At 33.2% G+C, this 20,626-nt stretch overlaps 1 protein-coding gene across 1 annotated transcript; it reads left to right on the forward strand.

Annotated features, from left to right (window-relative positions):
- Window positions 1-16,074: 16,074 nt before the first annotated feature.
- LOC111998602 (EPIDERMAL PATTERNING FACTOR-like protein 5) lies at window positions 16,075-16,960 on the forward strand. Its single transcript, XM_024030694.1, has 2 exons — window positions 16,075-16,177; window positions 16,686-16,960. The coding sequence occupies exons 1-2, from the start codon at window positions 16,075-16,077 to the stop codon at window positions 16,958-16,960; spliced, it is 378 nt and encodes a 125-aa protein (XP_023886462.1).
- The last annotated feature ends 3,666 nt before the right edge of the window (window positions 16,961-20,626 follow it).

Raw genomic sequence — 20,626 nt, forward strand, 5'->3', positions numbered from 1 at the left:
AGGATAGCTATTTAACATATAAATATTTATTTAAGTATAATAGTTTTTTAGTACCTACTTGCTAAAGACAATATATCTACTCTCTAAATCTTCTAAGAATGATAACGAATATCATTATTTTCCAACAATAAACAATTGAGTTTTGCTAAGAAATTTAAAATAAAATAAAAAAAAATAACAAAAGGCATGTGTCATCGAATTTTTCATTAGATAAATTATAAGATTTGAAAATTTAAACCTAGAAAATCAACGTTCTTTAGATAACAAATAAAACACCTAATATCATCATTCTAACTTTCTAAGAATTTCTATCATTTAAAACTCAAAATACGAAAAGAAAATTTTTAGGATGTTAAAATTTAGTGGGAGTAATTTAGACATTACACAATAAAATATTTTAAGAATCATAAGTTTTCATTAAGGTTTAACTGAGAGAATAACAATATGACATATTTGCTCTTTTCTAAAATATTAAGAGAAAAATTGCTTGATTTTAAAGTTTAAGGAAGAATTGTAAACTACCCCAAACATAAAGGATGAAAAATGTTTTTTTCCTAAATTTTTGTTTTTGATTTTGTGTGTAAAACTGTGTTTTTACTTAAAATAGTGTGTAAAGAAAAAAAATATACAAAAAGTCAATACAAGAAAATTGTATGTGAAATAGTGAATTTTGGCTCAACCAAAAAAAAAAAAAAAATTCTAAAAACACAACAAAATAACGCAACATTTTCATAATATCTTTATAATTTTGTTATATTTTATTTTAACTTGTGAAGAATTGATAGCTCAACAATTTTGAAAATATTGTGATGACATCAAGATGTCTTAACATTTTTCATACAAAAAAATATTATATCCATGACATTTTCATAATAAATCATAAGTAGTAGGTTACTACAAGTTGTTATTGGTGGGCAAAAAAGTAGTTTCATTGGAAGTTTAAATTAGAACCAATAATAATTTACCATAATTGATTTGTTATGAAAGTGTTGTGAAAATTATTGCGGGTATAGCACTTCTTTTTCACAATACTTTTACTTTTAGTTGTAATTGGTTCTATTATGCCATTTTATTATTTTATTTTGACCTATAATGAATTAACATCTCAACAATTGTGAAAATATTGTGCCAATTTGTGATGTTAATATTTTATTATAATGTGAAACAGCACAAACCAAAAATAATATAGTAAATATACTACAACTTTATGCATTCACCCAAAAAAAAAAAAATGCGGCCAGTAAAACACTGAAAGTTGAACAAACCAAAACTACTGTAGCGAAATTACTGTAACTTTTCTCATTCACTCTTTTTATATATAGAAATGTATATTGCACTTATAATATAAATTTATATTGTAAACACATAAAAATTAGCAAATGTTGTACACATTTACAAAATTTGTACAAATTTTTTTTTTTTTTTGCAAATGTATATAATATTTGCTACTTTTTGTGTGTATACAATGTCAGCTTACATTACAAGTAGAAAGTAAACATATAAAGATCCTTGAAAAAAATAAATAATAAAAAAAATAAAAAGCTCAAACCAAGTTGGTGAACTTGAAGAAATAAAATAATAAAAAAGGGAAAGAGACAACTCACTAAACCAAAAATACCGTTCATAACACTATTCATGAGCTTATTAAATGTATATAATATTTGCTACTTTTTCTGTGTATACAATGTAAATTTACATTAAAGTACAAAGTAAACATATATAGATCTTTAAAAAAATATATATATATATATATATATATAAATAAATAAAAATAACTCAAACCAAGTTTGTGAACTTGAGAAAAAAAAAGGGGAAGGGGGGAAAAAGCAAGTCACTAAACCAAAAATACTGTTCATAACACTATTCATGAGCCTATTCACTCGTTTTATATATAGAAAAAAAAAAGCACAAATCGATGACTAAAAAAAAAGATGAATAGTACATATTGGACAAACTAAAAGTATTGTAGTTTTACACATTCACCCAATAAGTGTCACAACATTTTCACAAAATATTTATTTTCAGTTGTAGTTGGTCACAGTTTCATATTTTATTATTTAATTTTGACTTATAAAAAATTGACACCTCAATAATTATGAAAATATTGTGAAATTTTTTGTGTCAGTATAACAATATATACGCGAGTTCTTATAAATATTTTTAAAAAAAAAGTACAAACGAAAGACTGGAAAAAAATGCTCTAGTTACTGTAGCTACAAGGCCACTTAAACAAACCAAAGTGGCATTGTAGCAAATGTTCAAAACTTAAAAAAAAAAAAAAAAAAAAAAAAAAAAAAAAAAACCCAAAATTGTACTGTAGCGGCATTGCCACATTTTATATAGTTAATAGATTGTCGGCACAAGTTAAAAAAAAAATATTCTGTATCTGTAGCCCAAAAGGCAGGGCCCCCTGAAGCAGAGTAAATATGAATTATGCATATTATGGACCTAGTAAGAGATTTCTAGTACGTTATTTAAGTGTTGTAAAAATACGTGTGAGTTAAAAAGTACAATGGAAATACATGTTGCGGTGTTTAAATACTAAAAACTGTTATTTAAATATGAAAGCTCAGATTTGTGCTAAAACACACAAGCTTATTTAGACCTCAATTTTAAAATTACACCTAAATTACTTTGACTCTAACTTATCTAACTGCGGAATAAGAGTAAAAAAAGCACAATCACCGAAACTACTCTAGTACACAAACATGAACAATAAGCAATAAATGTTAAGTACAAGAGTAAGGGAAGAGAAATGTAAACACAAGATAACACCAAAACGTGTTATCGAAGAGGAAATCAAAGAATTCGGCAAAAAACCTCTTCACAACCCTCCAAATCGAAATCAATCTACTAGTGAATAAGTTGGAGCACACGAATAACAAAAAACCCTCCAAGCCTAATCTACCAAATATACTTGAGCCCTCCAAGCTCCTACTACTAACGGACTTCTCGAAATCTTGTCTTCACTAGCTTTTCGGATCCTGCAATACACCCGATTGCATCTGCCAAGCCTCACTGGCTTCTCTTAGCAAATCCCTAAAACTTTCCAAACTCCAAAATACTCACTACACTCTGAATAGATGTGGGTTGTATTTGGGTACAAATCTCCTCTCAATGTATGACAATAGGAATAATGCATCTAAGCTACAATGATTTCTCAATAAGAATGAGTAGCTCTCTCTCTAAAAGATGGGTGTGTTGTATTGTAAAAACCTATCTAGGGTTTTCTCTCTGAATATTAGCATTTTCTACTTTTGTGAATAATGAGGGTATATATAGTATGGGTGAAGGGTAAGAAAATCACACTTAAAAACTTCCAGGCAAAGAGTTTCGCAGGTACCTCACGAAATGGTCTGTCTCGCGAAGTACTTACGAAATGCAGCTTGGCATTTGACTCTTCAGCTTCCAACATATGCTTCTCACATGCCCTTTTCGCGGGAACCTTTCTTGCGAACTTCTTGCAATCTAGTCCCGAAACTACACTGATCTTCATTTCATGCTCAATTTTTCACCAATTTAATACTAAACACAATACAATAAAATCCTACAAAATACAAGGAAATAAATTAATGCAGTTATCCCACTTTTTGTCATAGAATAAAATTAACATAAAACATAGTTGTAAATTACAACTTTACAAAATAACAGTACCAAACAGACCCTATATATACACACATTTAGATGCATTATTTAGAAGGAAAAAAATAAGCATATATTGTATTATTTTTGGACAATATTGTATTATTTTCAAAGTGGAAGACACTGGTAAAGAACTAAAGTCTAACTAACCTATACAGTGTACTTGTGTGAACATACTAGTTGGGTAAAATGTGCACACTTCAAATAGTTGTTCTCCAATCAAACTAACCTTCTAATATGTACCATGTAGTACGTTTTAAAGGCTAAATTCACGTGTATCCACATATATTTAGCTTTTGTCGCCATTGTATTACTATTACCTAACATGTCATATTAGCATCTTTTTTTTTTTTTTTGTTGAAAGGTGAAACTTTTCTTGATTCAATAGAACACTTCAGAAATTGAAGTACAACAAAGAAAGGCAGTACACGTAAATTTTCTAACATTTAGCCTTATCAATTTGGCAGAGTTTATGAACCATAGAAGTCTCCATTTCATTCCAGGTCTGTGATGTCTTGGACTCTATAGCCAATTTGGCTAACTCATGAGCCACTTTGTTGTATTCCCTTTTCAAGTGCTTGACTTTCCATATATCAAAGGAATAGGATAGCGATAGGATCCCTTGGACGATTGGCCTTAAATATCCATAGGGCGAGTTTGAGGAAATAGCTTCCACAACCAAGAGCGAGTCAGACTTAAGAATAACTTGCGTGAGCATCTTTTGGCAGGCTAGAAGAATGCCTTCTTCAACAGCTAAGGCTTCAATGACTTCTACTCCATATTGTGCAGGTAGTAGCTTTGCACTTGCTTCCACAACCACTCCTCTACAATCTTAAATTACCACGCCTACACCTGAAGGTCTACCATCTTCGAACATTGCTCCATCAATGCTTATCTTATGCATACCCGATGGAGGTGCACTCCAACCAACCTCCGGAGGTTGCTACCGAAGAAGATTGATAGCTACAACAACATTATAGTCATTAAGGACTCATTGTGCAGTACCCCAAATTCGCATTAAAGGAAAACTTTGAGCCTCATGAGCCACTTGATTCCGATTGTACCAGATCGACCACGCTATGACAAAACATATTTCCAAGTCATGACTGGTTCCAACTTCCATAATTCGCATTGCCACATCCACTACGTCATTTGTTTCAGCTAAGAGATTTATTGGGCAAGACACCACCAAACATCACAAATTTTTTTACAATAGAGAAGAGCATGTTTTGTACTTTCTCCATATTTTCCACAGAGAGGGTAGGTTGCATCAATATCAATTCCTCTTGTCTCCATGTTCAGGCGAGTTGGCAACCCATTCACACAGGCTCTCCAAGCAAAAAATTTTACTTTGGCCGAAAGCTTAAGGTGCCACATTTTCCTCCAAAGTGGGATTGATAGTCTCCAGCTGAGCATTCACCCAATCCTGGTTCTTTAACCAAAGGCAAGGCCACATAGTAAGCACTCTTAACCGTAAACACGCCCCTTTTGTTGCCCATCCAGATTATACCATTACTTGGTAAGCTGTAGCTCAGGGGTATATTGAGTATAGTTTCTGCCTTAAAAGGGTAGAAAATTTCTCTTACTCTATCTGGCCTCCAACGTCTTGTGTTCTCATCAATGAGAGATGAGACCATTGGGAAATCATCTATGTCTTTTTGGGGGGAGCAGACCGTATAAGTGGTTGGGTTGGGGAGCCACTTGTCCTCCTATATGTGGATCGTTCTCCCATTCCCTACCCTCCATCTAGTGCCCTTCCTTATTACTTCCAGTCTATTATAGATACTTTGCCAGGCATACGAGGGATTACATCCGAGCTTCGCCCTAAGGACATCACCTGTGAGATAATATTTAGCTCTGTAGAGCCAAGCCACTAAGGATCTTAGGTTGGTAAGGAGGCGCTATCCCTGCTTTTCTATCATAGCTAAGTTGAAAGCCTTTAGATTGCGAAAGCCCATCCCTCCCTGTATTTTAGATATACACATTTTCTTCCACCCCACCCACGATATCTTTGCTTCTTGGCCCTTTTGACCCCACCAGAAGTTTCTCATCATCCTTTCCAAGTCCTCACACAAACCCTTTGGAAGTAAGAAGTAACTCGTCGTGTATGTCAAGATAGCTTGTGCCACAGCTTTAATTAAAATCTCCTTGCCACCCATTGAAAGCATTTTTTCCTTCCACCCCAATAGCTTTTTCCCTACCTTCTCTTTTATTTCCTCAAAATTATAGAGGGGAGGCCAAGGTATTTACCATGCCTTGTGTCTTGCATAGGGCCAAGAATGCCCAAAACCTCATTCCTTGTGTCGGATTTTGTATTTTGGCTAAAGAACACTGAAGACTTGTTCGTGTTAATTTTCTGCCCCGATGCCATCTCATACCGCTCTAGAATCTCCACCAACGTCTGGCTCTCTTGCCTTTCTGCCTTACAAAATAATAGACTATCATCCACGAAGAATAGATGGGTGATTCTAGGACTCCCCCTGCATATGGATATGCCACTGAGCCCCTGGTTGTTATTTGCATCCACAATCATGGCTGAGAATGCCTCTGTACACAGCAGAAAAAGGTAGGAAGATAATGGGTCTCCCTGCCTTAACCCCCTTGATGGTGTGATGCAACCATGAGTCTCAACATTAATTAGGACAAAATAAGAGATAATTGTTATACACCTTAGAATCCATTCCACCCATCTCTCGTGGAAGCCCAATCTCTTCATCACTTTTTCTATAAAGATCCACTCTACTCTATTGTAAGCTTTGCTCATATCCAATTTAACCGCCATATAACCGTCCTTCTCACTCTTCTTGTGATCCAAATAATGCATTAGCTCAAAAGCCACCAGTATGTTGTCAATTATTCGGTGCTTTATCAAGAAGGCACTTTGATTTTCTGATATGATCTGAGGGATAATCACTTTAAGGCGGTTTGCAAGAACTTTGGATATCAGTTTGTAAGCCACATTACTAAGGCTTATGGGATGAAAATCTTTCATCTTGGATGGATTCTTAACTTTTGGCACAAGAACAATGTTAGTTCTATTTATTAGCAAAAGGAGCATTGGAGTTAAGCACATTAAGGACCATATTAGCAGTATCAAAACCAACAATGTCCCAATACTTTTGATAAAAAATAGTTGACATACTATTTGAGCTGGGAGCTTTTGTAGGGTGCATCTGTTGGAGTGCTGCTTTGACCTCATCCATGGTAAAATCACAGATTAGATCATTATTCATCTCACTAGTGACCTTGGCTGGAATTAAGTTTGTCACTTCATCAACACTGGCTAGATGGGTGGTTGTGTATATGTCTTCAAAATATGCAATGGCTATGTCTGCAATACTTTCCTTGTTGCTACACCATAATCCTTCCTCATTCCATAAACTATTGATAGTGTTCTTTTTCTTTCTTTCTGAGGCACGATGGTGAAAGTATTTAGTATTTCAATCTCCCTCTCCTAGCCACTGTACTCTCGATCTTTGCTACCATCACACCTCTTCTTCATCCAACAATTCATTAACTTCCTTCCTTAGCTTATTGATCTCTGCCCCATTCTATCCATCGTCATCATTCTCAATTAATCTCCCTAGAATCTCATTTTTTCCCTTAATCCTCTTCGAGATTCGCCCAAAGGTGGATTTGCTCCAACTTGTTAGAGCTGATGCACATTGTTTGAGTCCTTCAATAAGCCCATCCGGGGTACTTCTACTTGAGCCATCATTCTAAGCCTCCTCAATAACATCCTCACAATCTGCCCTCCTCATCCATATAGCTTCAAAGTGAAATCTATGTTTCCTTTGATGACTGATGGTACTAGTTTCAGCAAGTAAAAGTGGGCTATGATCTGATGTCATATCAACCAAATGGTGTACCTTTATATTATGGAAATGTTGCAGCCAATCCACAGTTGCGAAAGCATGATCCAGTCTCATATAGATTCTATCTCTTCCTTCTTATTGGTTGCACCAAGTGTAGTTTGCAATATCCCATGTCCCTAAATTCACATCGATCAATTACATTTTTGAACATTGCCATATGTTGCCACAATCTTGGAGCACCACCCTTCTTTTCCTCTCTTAATAGAATCTCATTAAAATCTCTCAAACATAACCAAGGCAGATGATATTGGTTGTTTAAGGTATCAAGAAAATTCCAGGATTCCTTTCGATGATGTGTTTCCAGATGCCCATAGAAACCAGTTATCCTCCACTTAAATCCATTCCCCTCCTCAGTAACCACATCGTCAATATGGTTCTTTGAAAAACTCTTTATTTCCAAGTTCGTCTCTCTTCTCCATAGCATAGCTAAGCCCCCTCCTTTTCCTTTTCCTTTGACATAAAATCCATTTTCAAAACCAATTTTTACTTTTACTTTCTGCATACCTGAGTTTTTTTTCTTCGTCTCTGATAAGAAGACGATTTCAGGATCCCAACGTCGCACTAGTTCGCTCAACGCACCAACTGACCGGGGGTTCCCAAGCCCCCAACAGTTCTAGTCTAAGGCAATCATGGCTCTCAGCGATGTTGCCTAGCAGCCATCGTCATTTCATCAATCATGAGAACATCACCATTGGAAGCATCCTCACATTTTTTCTTTGTTTTCCTTACCCCCTCTGCTTCTTGTTTTTCTATTTTCCTAGGCCTTTTTTTCCCAACTTCTTCTTCTTTTTGGGCTGTTGCTGCACCACCCTCGGCTGGGCCTTGTGCTCTAGCCAGCTTCTTCCAACTTCCCTTTCCATTGGGCTTCTTTTCTTCATTCTGGCCTACGTCTAGAAAGCCCACTACAACCTCTTCACTTGTAACTTGTTTGGGCTTTAGTGGGCTTCTCACCTCTGTCTCTTTCCCTTTTTTTCCTTCCTTTGGTAGGCCCACTACTGAAGTTTCATCCACATATATCTTATTCTTCCCTTTTACTTTAGCAATGTCCAGCGTCTTCCTTTGCTCACGTGCAACATCTCCCTTCCCCATGCTAGGCAAACTTCCTTAAGACTTGTCCCATCTAATAGGGTGACTAGCCACCTGACACGCTAACCCCCCATCATCACCTCGAGCACCCCAGTCATCAGCTTTTTCACTTTCTTAATAATCACTAGACTTTCAAATTCCACCACCGATGTCAATCACCGTGTCGCCCATCACCGCCACCGAAGGTTGCGGTTGTGTTTTTTCACTTCCACTGCTTGACGCAGCATTATCATTCTTCCTAGTTTTTGCTTTATGCTAAGTCCCACTGTAGTTTCCATTGGCTTTAAGCCACTCTTCATACTGATACTCAGCTTCCTACCTATTTGTGGCTTACAAACAGTGCCAATCATCATGTCCCATTCTTCCACATACATAGCACATAGTGGGTAGCCTCTCATACTTGAAGGTGACCCATACTCTTTCATTCTCCATGTTCCTGATGTACCCCCACCCCCCCCCCCCCTTCGAAGTGGCTTGTCGATTTGCAAATCAACGCGGATTCACATAAATTTCGCTTAGCCTGTTTGCCATGATCTTTTATTTGTTTCAACATAGATACCTATACTGTTGCCAATGTCTTTCCTTGATTCTTCGAACATAAGCTCAAAAGGTAGCTCCTACACCTGAACCCAGAAGGGTGAGTGCGTGAAGCTAATGATCGCCGCTGAAAGTCCTTTTCTCCATCGACACAATAGCAACAAATTATTGTTGAAGTTCCATGGTCCATTTTTCTCTACCCATTCCATCTAGTACTTTGAATTGAACTTGAACTATAGTATGCCATTGCCCACCTCCACTATTCTTATATTTGATCCCATTTTCTAGACAGCTCTCAAGGTGCTCTTCAGAGCTCGTTGGTTCTGCTGCCTGCTTGACTAAAGCTTCCCAAAGAGGCTTAGATGGCATTCCTCGAGAAGCTCGGCACAACTCTTGTTTGTGATTTGGATACATTCCTCCTCTTCCTTAGTGAGCTACAAATTATGCAATCCATCTAGCACAGCCTGCTTCATTCTAATGAGTTATTTCTTGACCAATCTCTAAGATTAGTATAGTCAAACAAAAGCCCCTAGTTAAGAACTAAGGGAGGAAGGAACCCTTACTCAAGAGAGAGAGAAAAGCTCCTACTTGAGAGAGAAGAAGTCTAGTTAAAAGAAGCAAACACTTAACACTTATGTCATATTAGCATTTTAAAGGATAGTCATAACATGAATATAATTTTTGTTTTACAAATGTATATAACATTATATACATTTATTTAAACTATAATATAAATTTTACATTACTAATACAAGATAAACTTATATAATTACTCCATTATAACATTAACATTATTGACTAAATATTGTTTATAAAAAAGTATGCTATGTTGTTCCCATTGTGATGATAAAAATTAAGTATAAGTGTATAACCATAGCATTTAGGTGTTTTGAAAACACAAATAATTTGATGAAAAAAAAAAAAAAAATTGAAGAGCAGGGTCGTACTAGTACCCGGTAACCACATTAAAAGTGCTGGCTGAACAAGGTTTAGTCATGTCGGCTAGATTGTGCAGAGAAAGAACGCTGATTTTTTGTAACCGGAAGAGAACACAAAAACCAAAAAAAAAAAATTGAAGAGCAGGGTCGTACTAGTACCCGGTAACCACATTAAAAGTGCTGGCTGAACAAGGTTTAGTCATGTCGGCTAGATTGTGCAGAGAAAGAACGCTGATTTTTTGTAACCGGAAGAGAACACAAAAACCAAAAAAAAAAATCATAATTGTGTTGCATGTGAAAAGACTGTTCGGCATGCAGTACTTCCTCGCCTTCGAGACAATAATTCCTCTGCATTGATGTAGTTTATATCCAGCCACTATTTGTACCAAATTCGTGAGAACCACAACCCACGACTAGGATTCAGTAACTGTACGTTTGGGAAGCGCAACACGTTTTGTGTTTTACCCAGTTTTTTTTTTTTTTTTTCCCGAAAGTTTTGACTTTTTTTTAAACAGTACACAGTATATAATATTTACAAACTCACAAATTTCACTTTTTAATAATTTTTTTATTAAAAATGTGTTTTACGGTACTATTTATATATTTAAAAATTATTTTGTTCCAATATTTTTTAGTTTTTAATTTTCAACTGTATCCAAACGAACCCTAAATATTTGTAATTACACATTATTAATTCATAATGCTCTCTCATTTTTGTTTCATACTTTGATTATTCAAATTACTGCATGGCTTCTGGCACCAACTTTCTAGCTGATATCTTATAATTTCTTATAGTACATTTTATCTTTGTTGATCTTCTTTTACAAAAAGAATGAGATGTGTGTAGAATTCTGTAAATATCTGATTACTCTTCGGATATATACCGTCCTCCGTCTCTTTAATTCTTCACAAATTCTTTAAATAACATTACCGACACAATGCAGTAATGAATCACCATCTCTTTACATCACTTCACCTTTCTTATACCATATTAAGAGCATCGGTAGCATGCAAGGACGGAACCATGTACAAGTTGAGGGGCTGTGGCCCCCCAAATTTTTTTTAAAATATTAAATAATAGGTATATATTTAAGATTTTAGAAAATAAGCTCAGGAAAGATTTATATTTGTCTCCTTCGACTTTGAATCTTAGTTCCGTCCTTAGTAGCATGTTACTTAAAATTTCTTTATCTTTTAAGATAATAATCTTTTTTTTTAGCTAACAATTTTTTCTTTTCGCCCACAAACTTGGTTCTAAATTAAGACTATAACTTCATTCAATACTTTTTATTAGATGTGAATTTTAACAAATTCACCATTAGATTACATTTTCTTCTTATATCTTCCATACTTGCAAAATTTTAAGAAAATTAAAAATCAATAGTTATGTCATCAATTAAATATTTAAATTTTAAATTTTTGTAGTCTAAAATTATACATAAAAAATAAATTTATGGATCAAATACATAATTGACATGAAATTTGACATGTGTTTTAAGAATATAAAATACATGTAATTCAACAGTTCAAATTTCAAAATATGTAATCATGTTAACTTTTTTAGTGAGAGTTGTAACCTTAGACTACAACTAAGTTTGTATCCAAAATTTATCTTTAAACTTTGGTATGCCCCTTAACAATATATTAGGACCCTATAAACCAAAAAAAAAAGGCCCAAGAAAATTTTTATTGAACTCAAATTTTGAAATAGATGTAACTTGCAGCATTGATAATGAGACTATCATGCAACAATTTCAAGAAAATTCGTAGAAGGAAATTATAAGACTTTTTATGTATTTGCTTGTGTTTTTTGTCAATATATGAAGTTTTCTTTTTATTATATTTTTTATAATTTAAGTTTCTTAATAACCACCCTAGGGAAAAAAATTCATAGAGCCGCCATTGACTTGGATAAGCATATATTTTATAGATTGTGCTTGTATGAGCTGTTGGATTTGAGAAGTTGCATGCTCCATTGTTATTCACGTAAATGCACTTTTGGTGCCTACATTTTGACCATATTTCTATCTTGATCTCTACTTTTTTTTTTACCGCATTTAGTCCCCAAAATGAAAAACTCGTGCTATTTATTCCTTACCATCATCTAACTAATAGAAAATAGCCTATATTGCAAACGAAATGCACAGTTAGCATATAAAATGCCACGTGGCCATTAAAATAATAATATAAATTTTTATTTAGATTTAAATAATACCCCCATCAACATTTTAAATATTAAAAAAGCCACATCATAGAAACAATTAAAATAAAATTCTAAACATATGATTTTTTAAAATAAAAAAAATTAAGTAAAATATTCTTTTCTTTTCATTATTTTTTTTTTTTTGTTTTTTGTGTTCTTTTATTTTCATGTTTGCTTTTCCCCAGAACATGTCTGTTCATGTTCATGTTCTCTTAGAAAATTAATCCTTATTTTCTTTGTCTTTCTTGTACTTTCTTTATAACCAAACACATCAAAACTCAAAATTGAGATCAAACAATAATCAACCAATATCAGCAGATCTGCACACTAGAAACTAAACCCAGAAATTTGAACTCAACAAACACAAACCAAAATCAATAGATTTGCATCCTCTTTGTTCACAAAATCAACACCAATCTCCAAGTTGGAAACCCACCAATCCAGCGAAACACAAAATCATATCCAACTTGGAAAACAAAAAATCAAATTTGCTACAAACCCACAAACCCAAATCAACAAAAATCACAACCTAAAAACCCACCATCAAAATCCACCACCACCTATCTCCACCGCAATCTCCACCACCGAGCTGAGAGATAGAGAGATGAAATAGAGAGATCCACCGATTTGAGAGATAGAAAGAAGAAAGAAAGAGACCCACCAAATGATGCTGCTCTTAGAAATGTATTGGTAAAATAAAGTGGTCTTGAAAAAAAATTGAAAACAATCAATCTGTTATAGACAAAACAAAAGGAATATAAAGACCAAAAAGAACAATGAAAACACAATATATTAAACGTAAAAATACACTTTTGGTCCCTATATTTTGGGCTGATTCTCATTTTGGTCCTTAAATTGGTTTTGCTACTAATGTAGTCCCTAAAAAAAGAAAATCAATTCTATTTTAGTCTCTGTCATCAACCCACGAATGGAAACCTACTACGTGACAAACGGAGTGCTATGCTTGCTGACATGGCGCTGACGTGACCATTAAAATATTATTAAAAATAATTATTTGGCATTTTTAAATGCCATGTCAGCACTTTAAATTTTCTTTAACAAAGCAATGTCAAAAAAATTTATAAAAAAAGAAATTAAATTAAAAAAAATCCTTAAATCTAATTTATTTTTTTAAAAATTGTTACTTTTCATTATTATTTTTCGTAAGAACATTATAACTTGCTCTTCCCAAATCAAACTCAGCAACCAAGAACTCAAATCCAAATTACAAGAACACAAACCCAACAATCAAGAACTCAAACCTAGATCACAAGAACACAAATGAAAAAAAAAAAAAAAAGACCAAACACAAACAAACCAATCAACCCACACCAACAACAAACCCACCACAACCAGCAAATCCAAACCAATCCACAATTACCACCACCTAGGGTTCACAACACCACAGCCACCAACCATCAAAAAAAAAAAAAAAAAAAAAAAAAGACCAAACACAAACAAACCAATCAACCCACACCAACAACAAACCCACCACAACCAGCAAATCCAAACCAATCCACAATTACCACCACCTAGGGTTCACAACACCACAGCCACCAACCATCGATCCATGTTTCACAACACCCACATGCAAGACTCCAAATTTTTCCCCTTTTTTTCACCGCATCAAGACCCCATGGCCTCCATGATCAAAACCTCGAAGATCAGCTTCTTAATCTGCTCGCCATTGGTCGATATCACATGTAAGGTTTTGAGCGGAGATAAGATTTTGAGATTAGAAAGTTTGGGTCAAATCGACGATGTGTGGTGGAGAAGAATCCAATTGGACACCAAATCCTCCACAAACCCAATCTCCTCTGCCGACCCCAGCGAGTCCACCAAAACCACCGAAGCGGTGGCACTCTTCTTCACCGAAAAAGGCAACCTCAATGCCTGAGCCAGATTGGCACGATTGAGATTAACACGAACCAACTCAAAGAGTGGGGTTGGTTCGTCTTGGATTGCTGGGGTTTAATTGTGGGTTCTCTTGATCTTGATTTTGAGTGGTCATGCTGTTTAGGTCTTAAGACCGAGAGAGGTGTTCTTTTTAGGAATGAATGGAAGAGCTCGGGTTTAGTGTATGTGAGAGAGTGAGAGATGCGAACAATGAAAGCTTGAGCTTCAATCTTTACAACTTAAAAAAAGTAAATTTTTTTGTTTGTTTTTTATTTTTTTAATTAAAATTAAAATTGAGAAATCTGGCTTTTTATTTTTAATTTTTTTTATTAATTAAAATGCTGATGTGGTATTTAAAAATGTCAAATAATTTTTTAAATAATATTTTAATGACCACATCAGCGCCATGTCAGTAAGCATAGCACTCCGTTTACCACATAGGAGATTTCCGTTAGTGAATTAACGGCAGGGACCAAAATAGAATCAATTTTCTTTTTTTAGGGACTACATTAGTAGCAAGGGACCAAAATAGGAATCAGCCCAAAATTTAGAGACCAAAAGTGTATTTTTGCCTATATTAAAAGTACGATAAAGAACATACGGGATCATAGGCCATCCGTTGTGTGTGTGTGTGTGGTGGTTGTGGAAATTAGAGAGAGTTCTTGATGAGACTTGAGAGAGAGGGAGATATAGGAAAGGCCAAAAGAAAAGTTTACGAATGACTATGGGTTTTCAATGGTTGTCAAAAAAAAGTTTAAGAAAAGTTGAGAAATTTACTATAAATTTTTTTTCTCAATTTATAAAAGTAAAAAAGCAATTTTTTAAAAAAACAAAATCTAAATTAATTTTCTGGGTAACCAAACAAGATAATTGGAGAAGAAAATGAACAATCATGTTCTTCCAAAAAATCCAAAAAATATAATGAAAAGAAAAGAATTTTTTTTAATTATTACTTTTTAAACCTCAAGTTTTTATTTAATTGTTTTTATTGTTTTTTGACATGGATTTTTTTTTAAATATTTTAAATGCTGTTGTGGTATTATTTAATTGCTAAGTAAAAATTTATTTTATTATTTTAATGGCCATTTGGCATTTTATATGCTAACTGTGCATTTTGTTTGCCACATAAACTATTTTCCGTTACTTATAGAACGCATTTTTCAGTTTGGAAAATAAATACAGTAAAGTAAAAAATTAAAAACCAAAATAAAAATAAGATCAAAATGTAAGAATTAAAAATGCAGTTATACGCCTTGTTATTCAGGTGGCACTTGTATTATTTTATATATATATATATATATATTTTTTTTTCTATTTTTTTTTTTTTTTTTTTTTTGGTTGGGGATCAAGATGGATAATTTTTACGGAAGTAGTGTACAATATATACCGCAAACAAGATCCCGAGGTGGTCCGTAAAATCCCTAGAGGTGAGGGATATAGAGAGGAGCAACATTAATGGTAGTCACATCAGAGACACATACCGAATTTATTAGCTTAAAAGCTTAAAATTTTCAATAAAATTTACCAAGCAACTCTGCATTTATGGCTAGGTATATTCCTCAAGTGCTGGTCAGAGTTCACGTAAAAGAAGCTCTTTGAATTCAGTAAATTCTTCCATTATTAACATCATCCTTTCTTCCATGGAACTAAAAAACTTGAGTCCTGTGACAAACTGTGAGCAATCTTCTTGTGCACCCTCTTTCATGTGACCTTCTCTAATCACACACTCCTTAGTCCCCTACTCTTGCCTGTGATTGCTTCAATTCCATATTCCTTCAAGCACGCCTTTAAATATAGAACACCCTCTCACTTTTCCTTTCACACCATCTCCATCTCAATATTTATCTTGCTCTTACAATAGCTAGCTCACTCAAGAGAGAGAGACAAAGAGAAAGCCATGAAGATTAAGGGTTTTGCTTGTGTTGCTGTTCTTCTCATTGTTCTCCTTTTAGTCCCAGAAGAAGTTAGTTCCGTGAGACACATTGGCCGGCCACGGTCACGTACGAGACTCTCTCTCTCTCTCTCTGTTAGGCTTAATTTTTTATGTTCACTGATAAGTTTCTAACTAGTTTATATGTTTTCGGGTTGATTAGGAAGTAGGTTTTAAATATAGAGTTTGGGTCTATATAATTATATAAAGCCACAACTTTTTCTTTTTTTCTTTTTTGGGAGTATTTTTACTTTTGAGTTTTTGTCAAATTATAGGAAATAATATCTTAAAGTTTTAGTAGAGTTTCTTCCAAGTTTCAACTTTACCCATAAAAATGTTTTTAATTTTAAGGGTCACTTAAAACCTTTTTTTTTTTTTTCTAAATTACCTTTTTAGAGATAAATTAGGCTATGCTAAACATAGCTGTAGACAGACCCTAAATAGTCCTAAATGTCCAAATGCCATTTATATTAGATTTGTGGCCAAAGTTTTGTGTTTAAGAGCTAGGTATTTAATTTTAATGATAATAGCATATCAACTTATTAAATTCTTTTCCTTAATTTGTCTTTGTTAAACAGGTCATAGCCATGGCCATTCCACAAAGCCCAAAACAAACGATGGCAAGGTAGCAAAATCCGGTTTCTATTGGGAAAGAAGGCCAACGAAGCGAATGGGAGCCGATACGCTCGAAATTGCAGGGTCAAGGTTGCCTGATTGCTCTCATGCTTGTGGAGCATGCTCACCATGTCGATTGGTCATGGTGAGCTTCGTTTGCTCATCACTTGAAGAGGCTGAGACATGTCCTATGGCTTACAAGTGCATGTGTAATAACAAGTCTTATCCTGTTCCATGAATCCCATATCTTCTCTTATATATATATATATATGTATGTATGTATATATATATTCCATCCCAATTATGTAACATTGTAACATAGTGGTCCTCATCTTTTTCTTTTTTCCCTTTGGCCCCCCCAAAAATTTTCTTTGTAAGCTAGACATGACTTCGTATGTGTAATCAGAGAGTTTCTAGTTAGTGAACAATGTAATCGAATCAACAAAATTCTAGCATTCAAGTGCTGTAATTTCCAGAAAGTGAAAAATTGGTTAGTATGGTTCAGTTAGTGTTTAGATGACAAAATTATTATGTGGTTCGTTCATAACATAGGCCTAGGCTTAACTTGTTAGACATTACTGGCCAAGCTTCAAACTCTTTTGCTTTTGGTTGTGAAGGCTCTGTCGGCTTGGACATTGCTGACAAGAAAGTGATGGATGGGCTAGGAGGCAAGGCTCAGAACCCAAAGTCTGACATTAGACCTGACTAATGACTATAACGGTTTTACAACTTAACGTGGATTGAGTAAACGTAATTGGGCCAAGCTAAAAGCTTTCGTTGACTATAGGCTCACTTTAGTTCTACCCTGTTTATCATAAAGCGATTCATTTATGTATTATAGGCCGTGGGAACAGTGCACACACATAAGACAAACTGGCTGGCACGTAACGATTATCATGTGTTGTTCCTGCTGTTCATAAAAATCGTATAAGCGAGGGAAGGACCACCCTCACACACATGACACAACACATGGCATGAAATGTGTGTTTCAGATTCAGAAGAAAAAATATAGTACAGCGACTTTCTTGCCACAGCTGCAACATGATAGATTATAAACGGTGGAAAAAAAAAATTAGACTACATGTAAAAATGGTTAACAACTATTTATAGTCTATTACGTTAGAATTATATTTTAAAAAAAAATTGTGGTCCTAAAATGGTTGGATTCATAATCAAGTGCATGCGAGGTTCAGTCTAGATTGGATTTAGAATCGAGTGAGGTTCAGTCTACTCTACTTTTATGGTAGCATTATGCACTCTCTCTACATTTAGTGACAGTGTACTATGCTATGAGCATTATGCATCAAATATGTTATAAAAATATGATATTTTGGTGAGCAAGATTTAAGTACCGTATTTAAGTACTGTTCTTTAAGTTCTTTTTTTATAATTTTGTCATGTGGATTTTTTTTTTTTATGGGATAAAAGTGTAATTTTTAGTTTAGTAGTCACATGGCTGAATCTTAAGAGATGAACCTAAAGAATAGCATCTAAAATACTGTACCTAAGTTTTGTCCTATTTTGATATAGAAAAAGTTTTTTTTTTATCTATTTTAACACACTACTTAACACTGCACACTATAACACATCTATTTTAATATACAACACATTAAAATACTCCCTCTGTCCCAATTTATTTGTACTGTTTGAAAAGTCAAACTTTTTAAATGAATATCATTTATTATTTTGTCTACCTTATAAAAATGTATAAGTTCACAAAACCACCCTTAAATAAACTTATTAGTTTTTTTTTTAAGAGTTATTCTTAATGAGACAACTAAAAATGTGCCCCAATTAAATTGATTTTTTAAATATTTGTTAGTTTTCTTTTCAAATAGTTTTGAAAATAAAGTAAGGGTATAAAAGGAACATTAGTAAATTAATAACTTTTACTTTTAAAAACAAGACAATATTTTGGGACATTCCCAAATGAAATAGAGGACAAACATACTGGGACAGAGGGAGTAATATAAATAAATGTGATGGCAAAGAGAAAAAAGAGAAGCAACAGAAGAGAGAAAAGAGAGTCTGACATGAATGAGAGAAGAGAGAAGAATGAAATAAAAATAAAAACATATATAATTTTTTTTTACAACATGCCACAATACTCTTTTACCCTTTACTAGGTAGTATATTGTTAAAAAAAAAAAAAAAAAGTTTTAGCACATATCATGAAGCATGGATTTTGGTGTTTGGTATGATAAATGTTAAAAATTTAGCATTTAGCACATTTAATTCTAGTGCTCTAACCTCTAATACCACAAGTCCACAATCGGTTCAACTTCACTTGCATCACTAATTCCACACATCTCTTATATTTGAGTTTGTAAAATGATCAAATAGGTAGATTATTTTAAAAAGGGGTCATGTTAACGGTTGTTTTTAGGACAATTATTAATAAATCATTTTAGAAAATTTTTTACACTTCTTTTATGGAAAATATAAAAAATCATAAAATAAATGTTAAAAATTTAGCATTTATCACATTAGTGCTAGTGCTCTAACCTCTAATACCACAAGTCCACAATCGGTTCAACTTCACTTGCATCACCAATTCCACACATCTCCTATATTTGAGTTTGTAAAATGATCAAATAGGTAAATTATTTTAAAAGGGGTCATGTTAACTTAAGGCAATTATTAATAAACTATTTTTGAAAATTTTTGACATTACTTTTATGATAAATATAAAAAATCGTAAAATAAATTAATTACTTTTTTCTTTTCCCATAAAAAGTTTTTAAAATACATCCTAAGGACAGAAGATTAATTTGTATGCTAATGTTGATTTTATACATCAATTAATGAAATACTTCTAATTAGTTTATTTCTTTCATGCTAAACATTTTTTTTTTTTTGGGAGAGGTTTCGTGCATTTTTTTCTCATCTCCCCCATATTTATATACATTACATATATATAATATATTTATATATATCTAAAAGCTGAAGTGTAACATTTATTAGTACTATCCTCCTGTTAAGCCATATTAGCGGCCACATCATCCACTTATTTTTTATCTCTTATTTTCTCTTTTTAAACTTTTATTCTTCCTATTATAAATTTAAAAAAAAAAAAAAAAAAAAAAAACCTCATCTTCTCCCTATTAGCCCACATTTACTGCTACACTTTCTCCAACATTTTCCATCTATTTTTGTCTCTTTATCTCTCCACTACTCTCTACTTTACCGTTACACTTCTTTTAACCTTTGTCTTTCTTATATTTTGACTCTCTTTCTTTACATTTTATTTTGTATAAATTCAATGTCATTTCTCTCATTCAATCTATATTTTCCGACAGACAAATTGTGAGTACTCTCTCTCTCTCTCTCTCTCTTTCTCTCTCTCTTTACTTTCTTTTGGTGGATTTTTGTTCTTTCTTATAACTCTAATTAAGATTGATGGGTTTTTTTTTTAATATGTGTTTTGGTATTGTGTTTTTTTAATTTCTCATCACAAAGTCTTCTCTCTCCCTTTTATTGCTTTGGTTGAATTTTGGTTTGCATTAATATTTAGTTTTTTTGGAACTAGGAATTTGAGTTTATATCAAAACACAATCTACATGACTATGAATTTGAATATATCTACCAATTTTTTGAGTAATAAATTATTATAAATTCTATTTTTTTTTCCTATGGTTTCATTTTAATTTTAGTTGAGATAATATTGTAATTTATGATGAGTTATTATTATTATAATAATCTCCTTATTCCTTAAGAGATGAGAAATTTAAATAATAAATTTGAAACCTATAAAATTTAGTTGTATATTAGGTAAATATAACACACAAAACAAAAGTTAAACAAATATGGTTCACCTTAAAAAAGAGTAATCAAACATAAAAAAATAAATAAATAAATAAAATAGTATGATATTTTTGTAGAGATAAAAAGATTTAAAAAAAAT

This window comes from Quercus suber, unplaced genomic scaffold, assembly GCF_002906115.3.
Source record: "Quercus suber isolate HL8 unplaced genomic scaffold, Cork oak 2.0 scaffold_56, whole genome shotgun sequence".
NCBI classification, from domain to species: Eukaryota; Viridiplantae; Streptophyta; class Magnoliopsida; order Fagales; family Fagaceae; genus Quercus; species Quercus suber.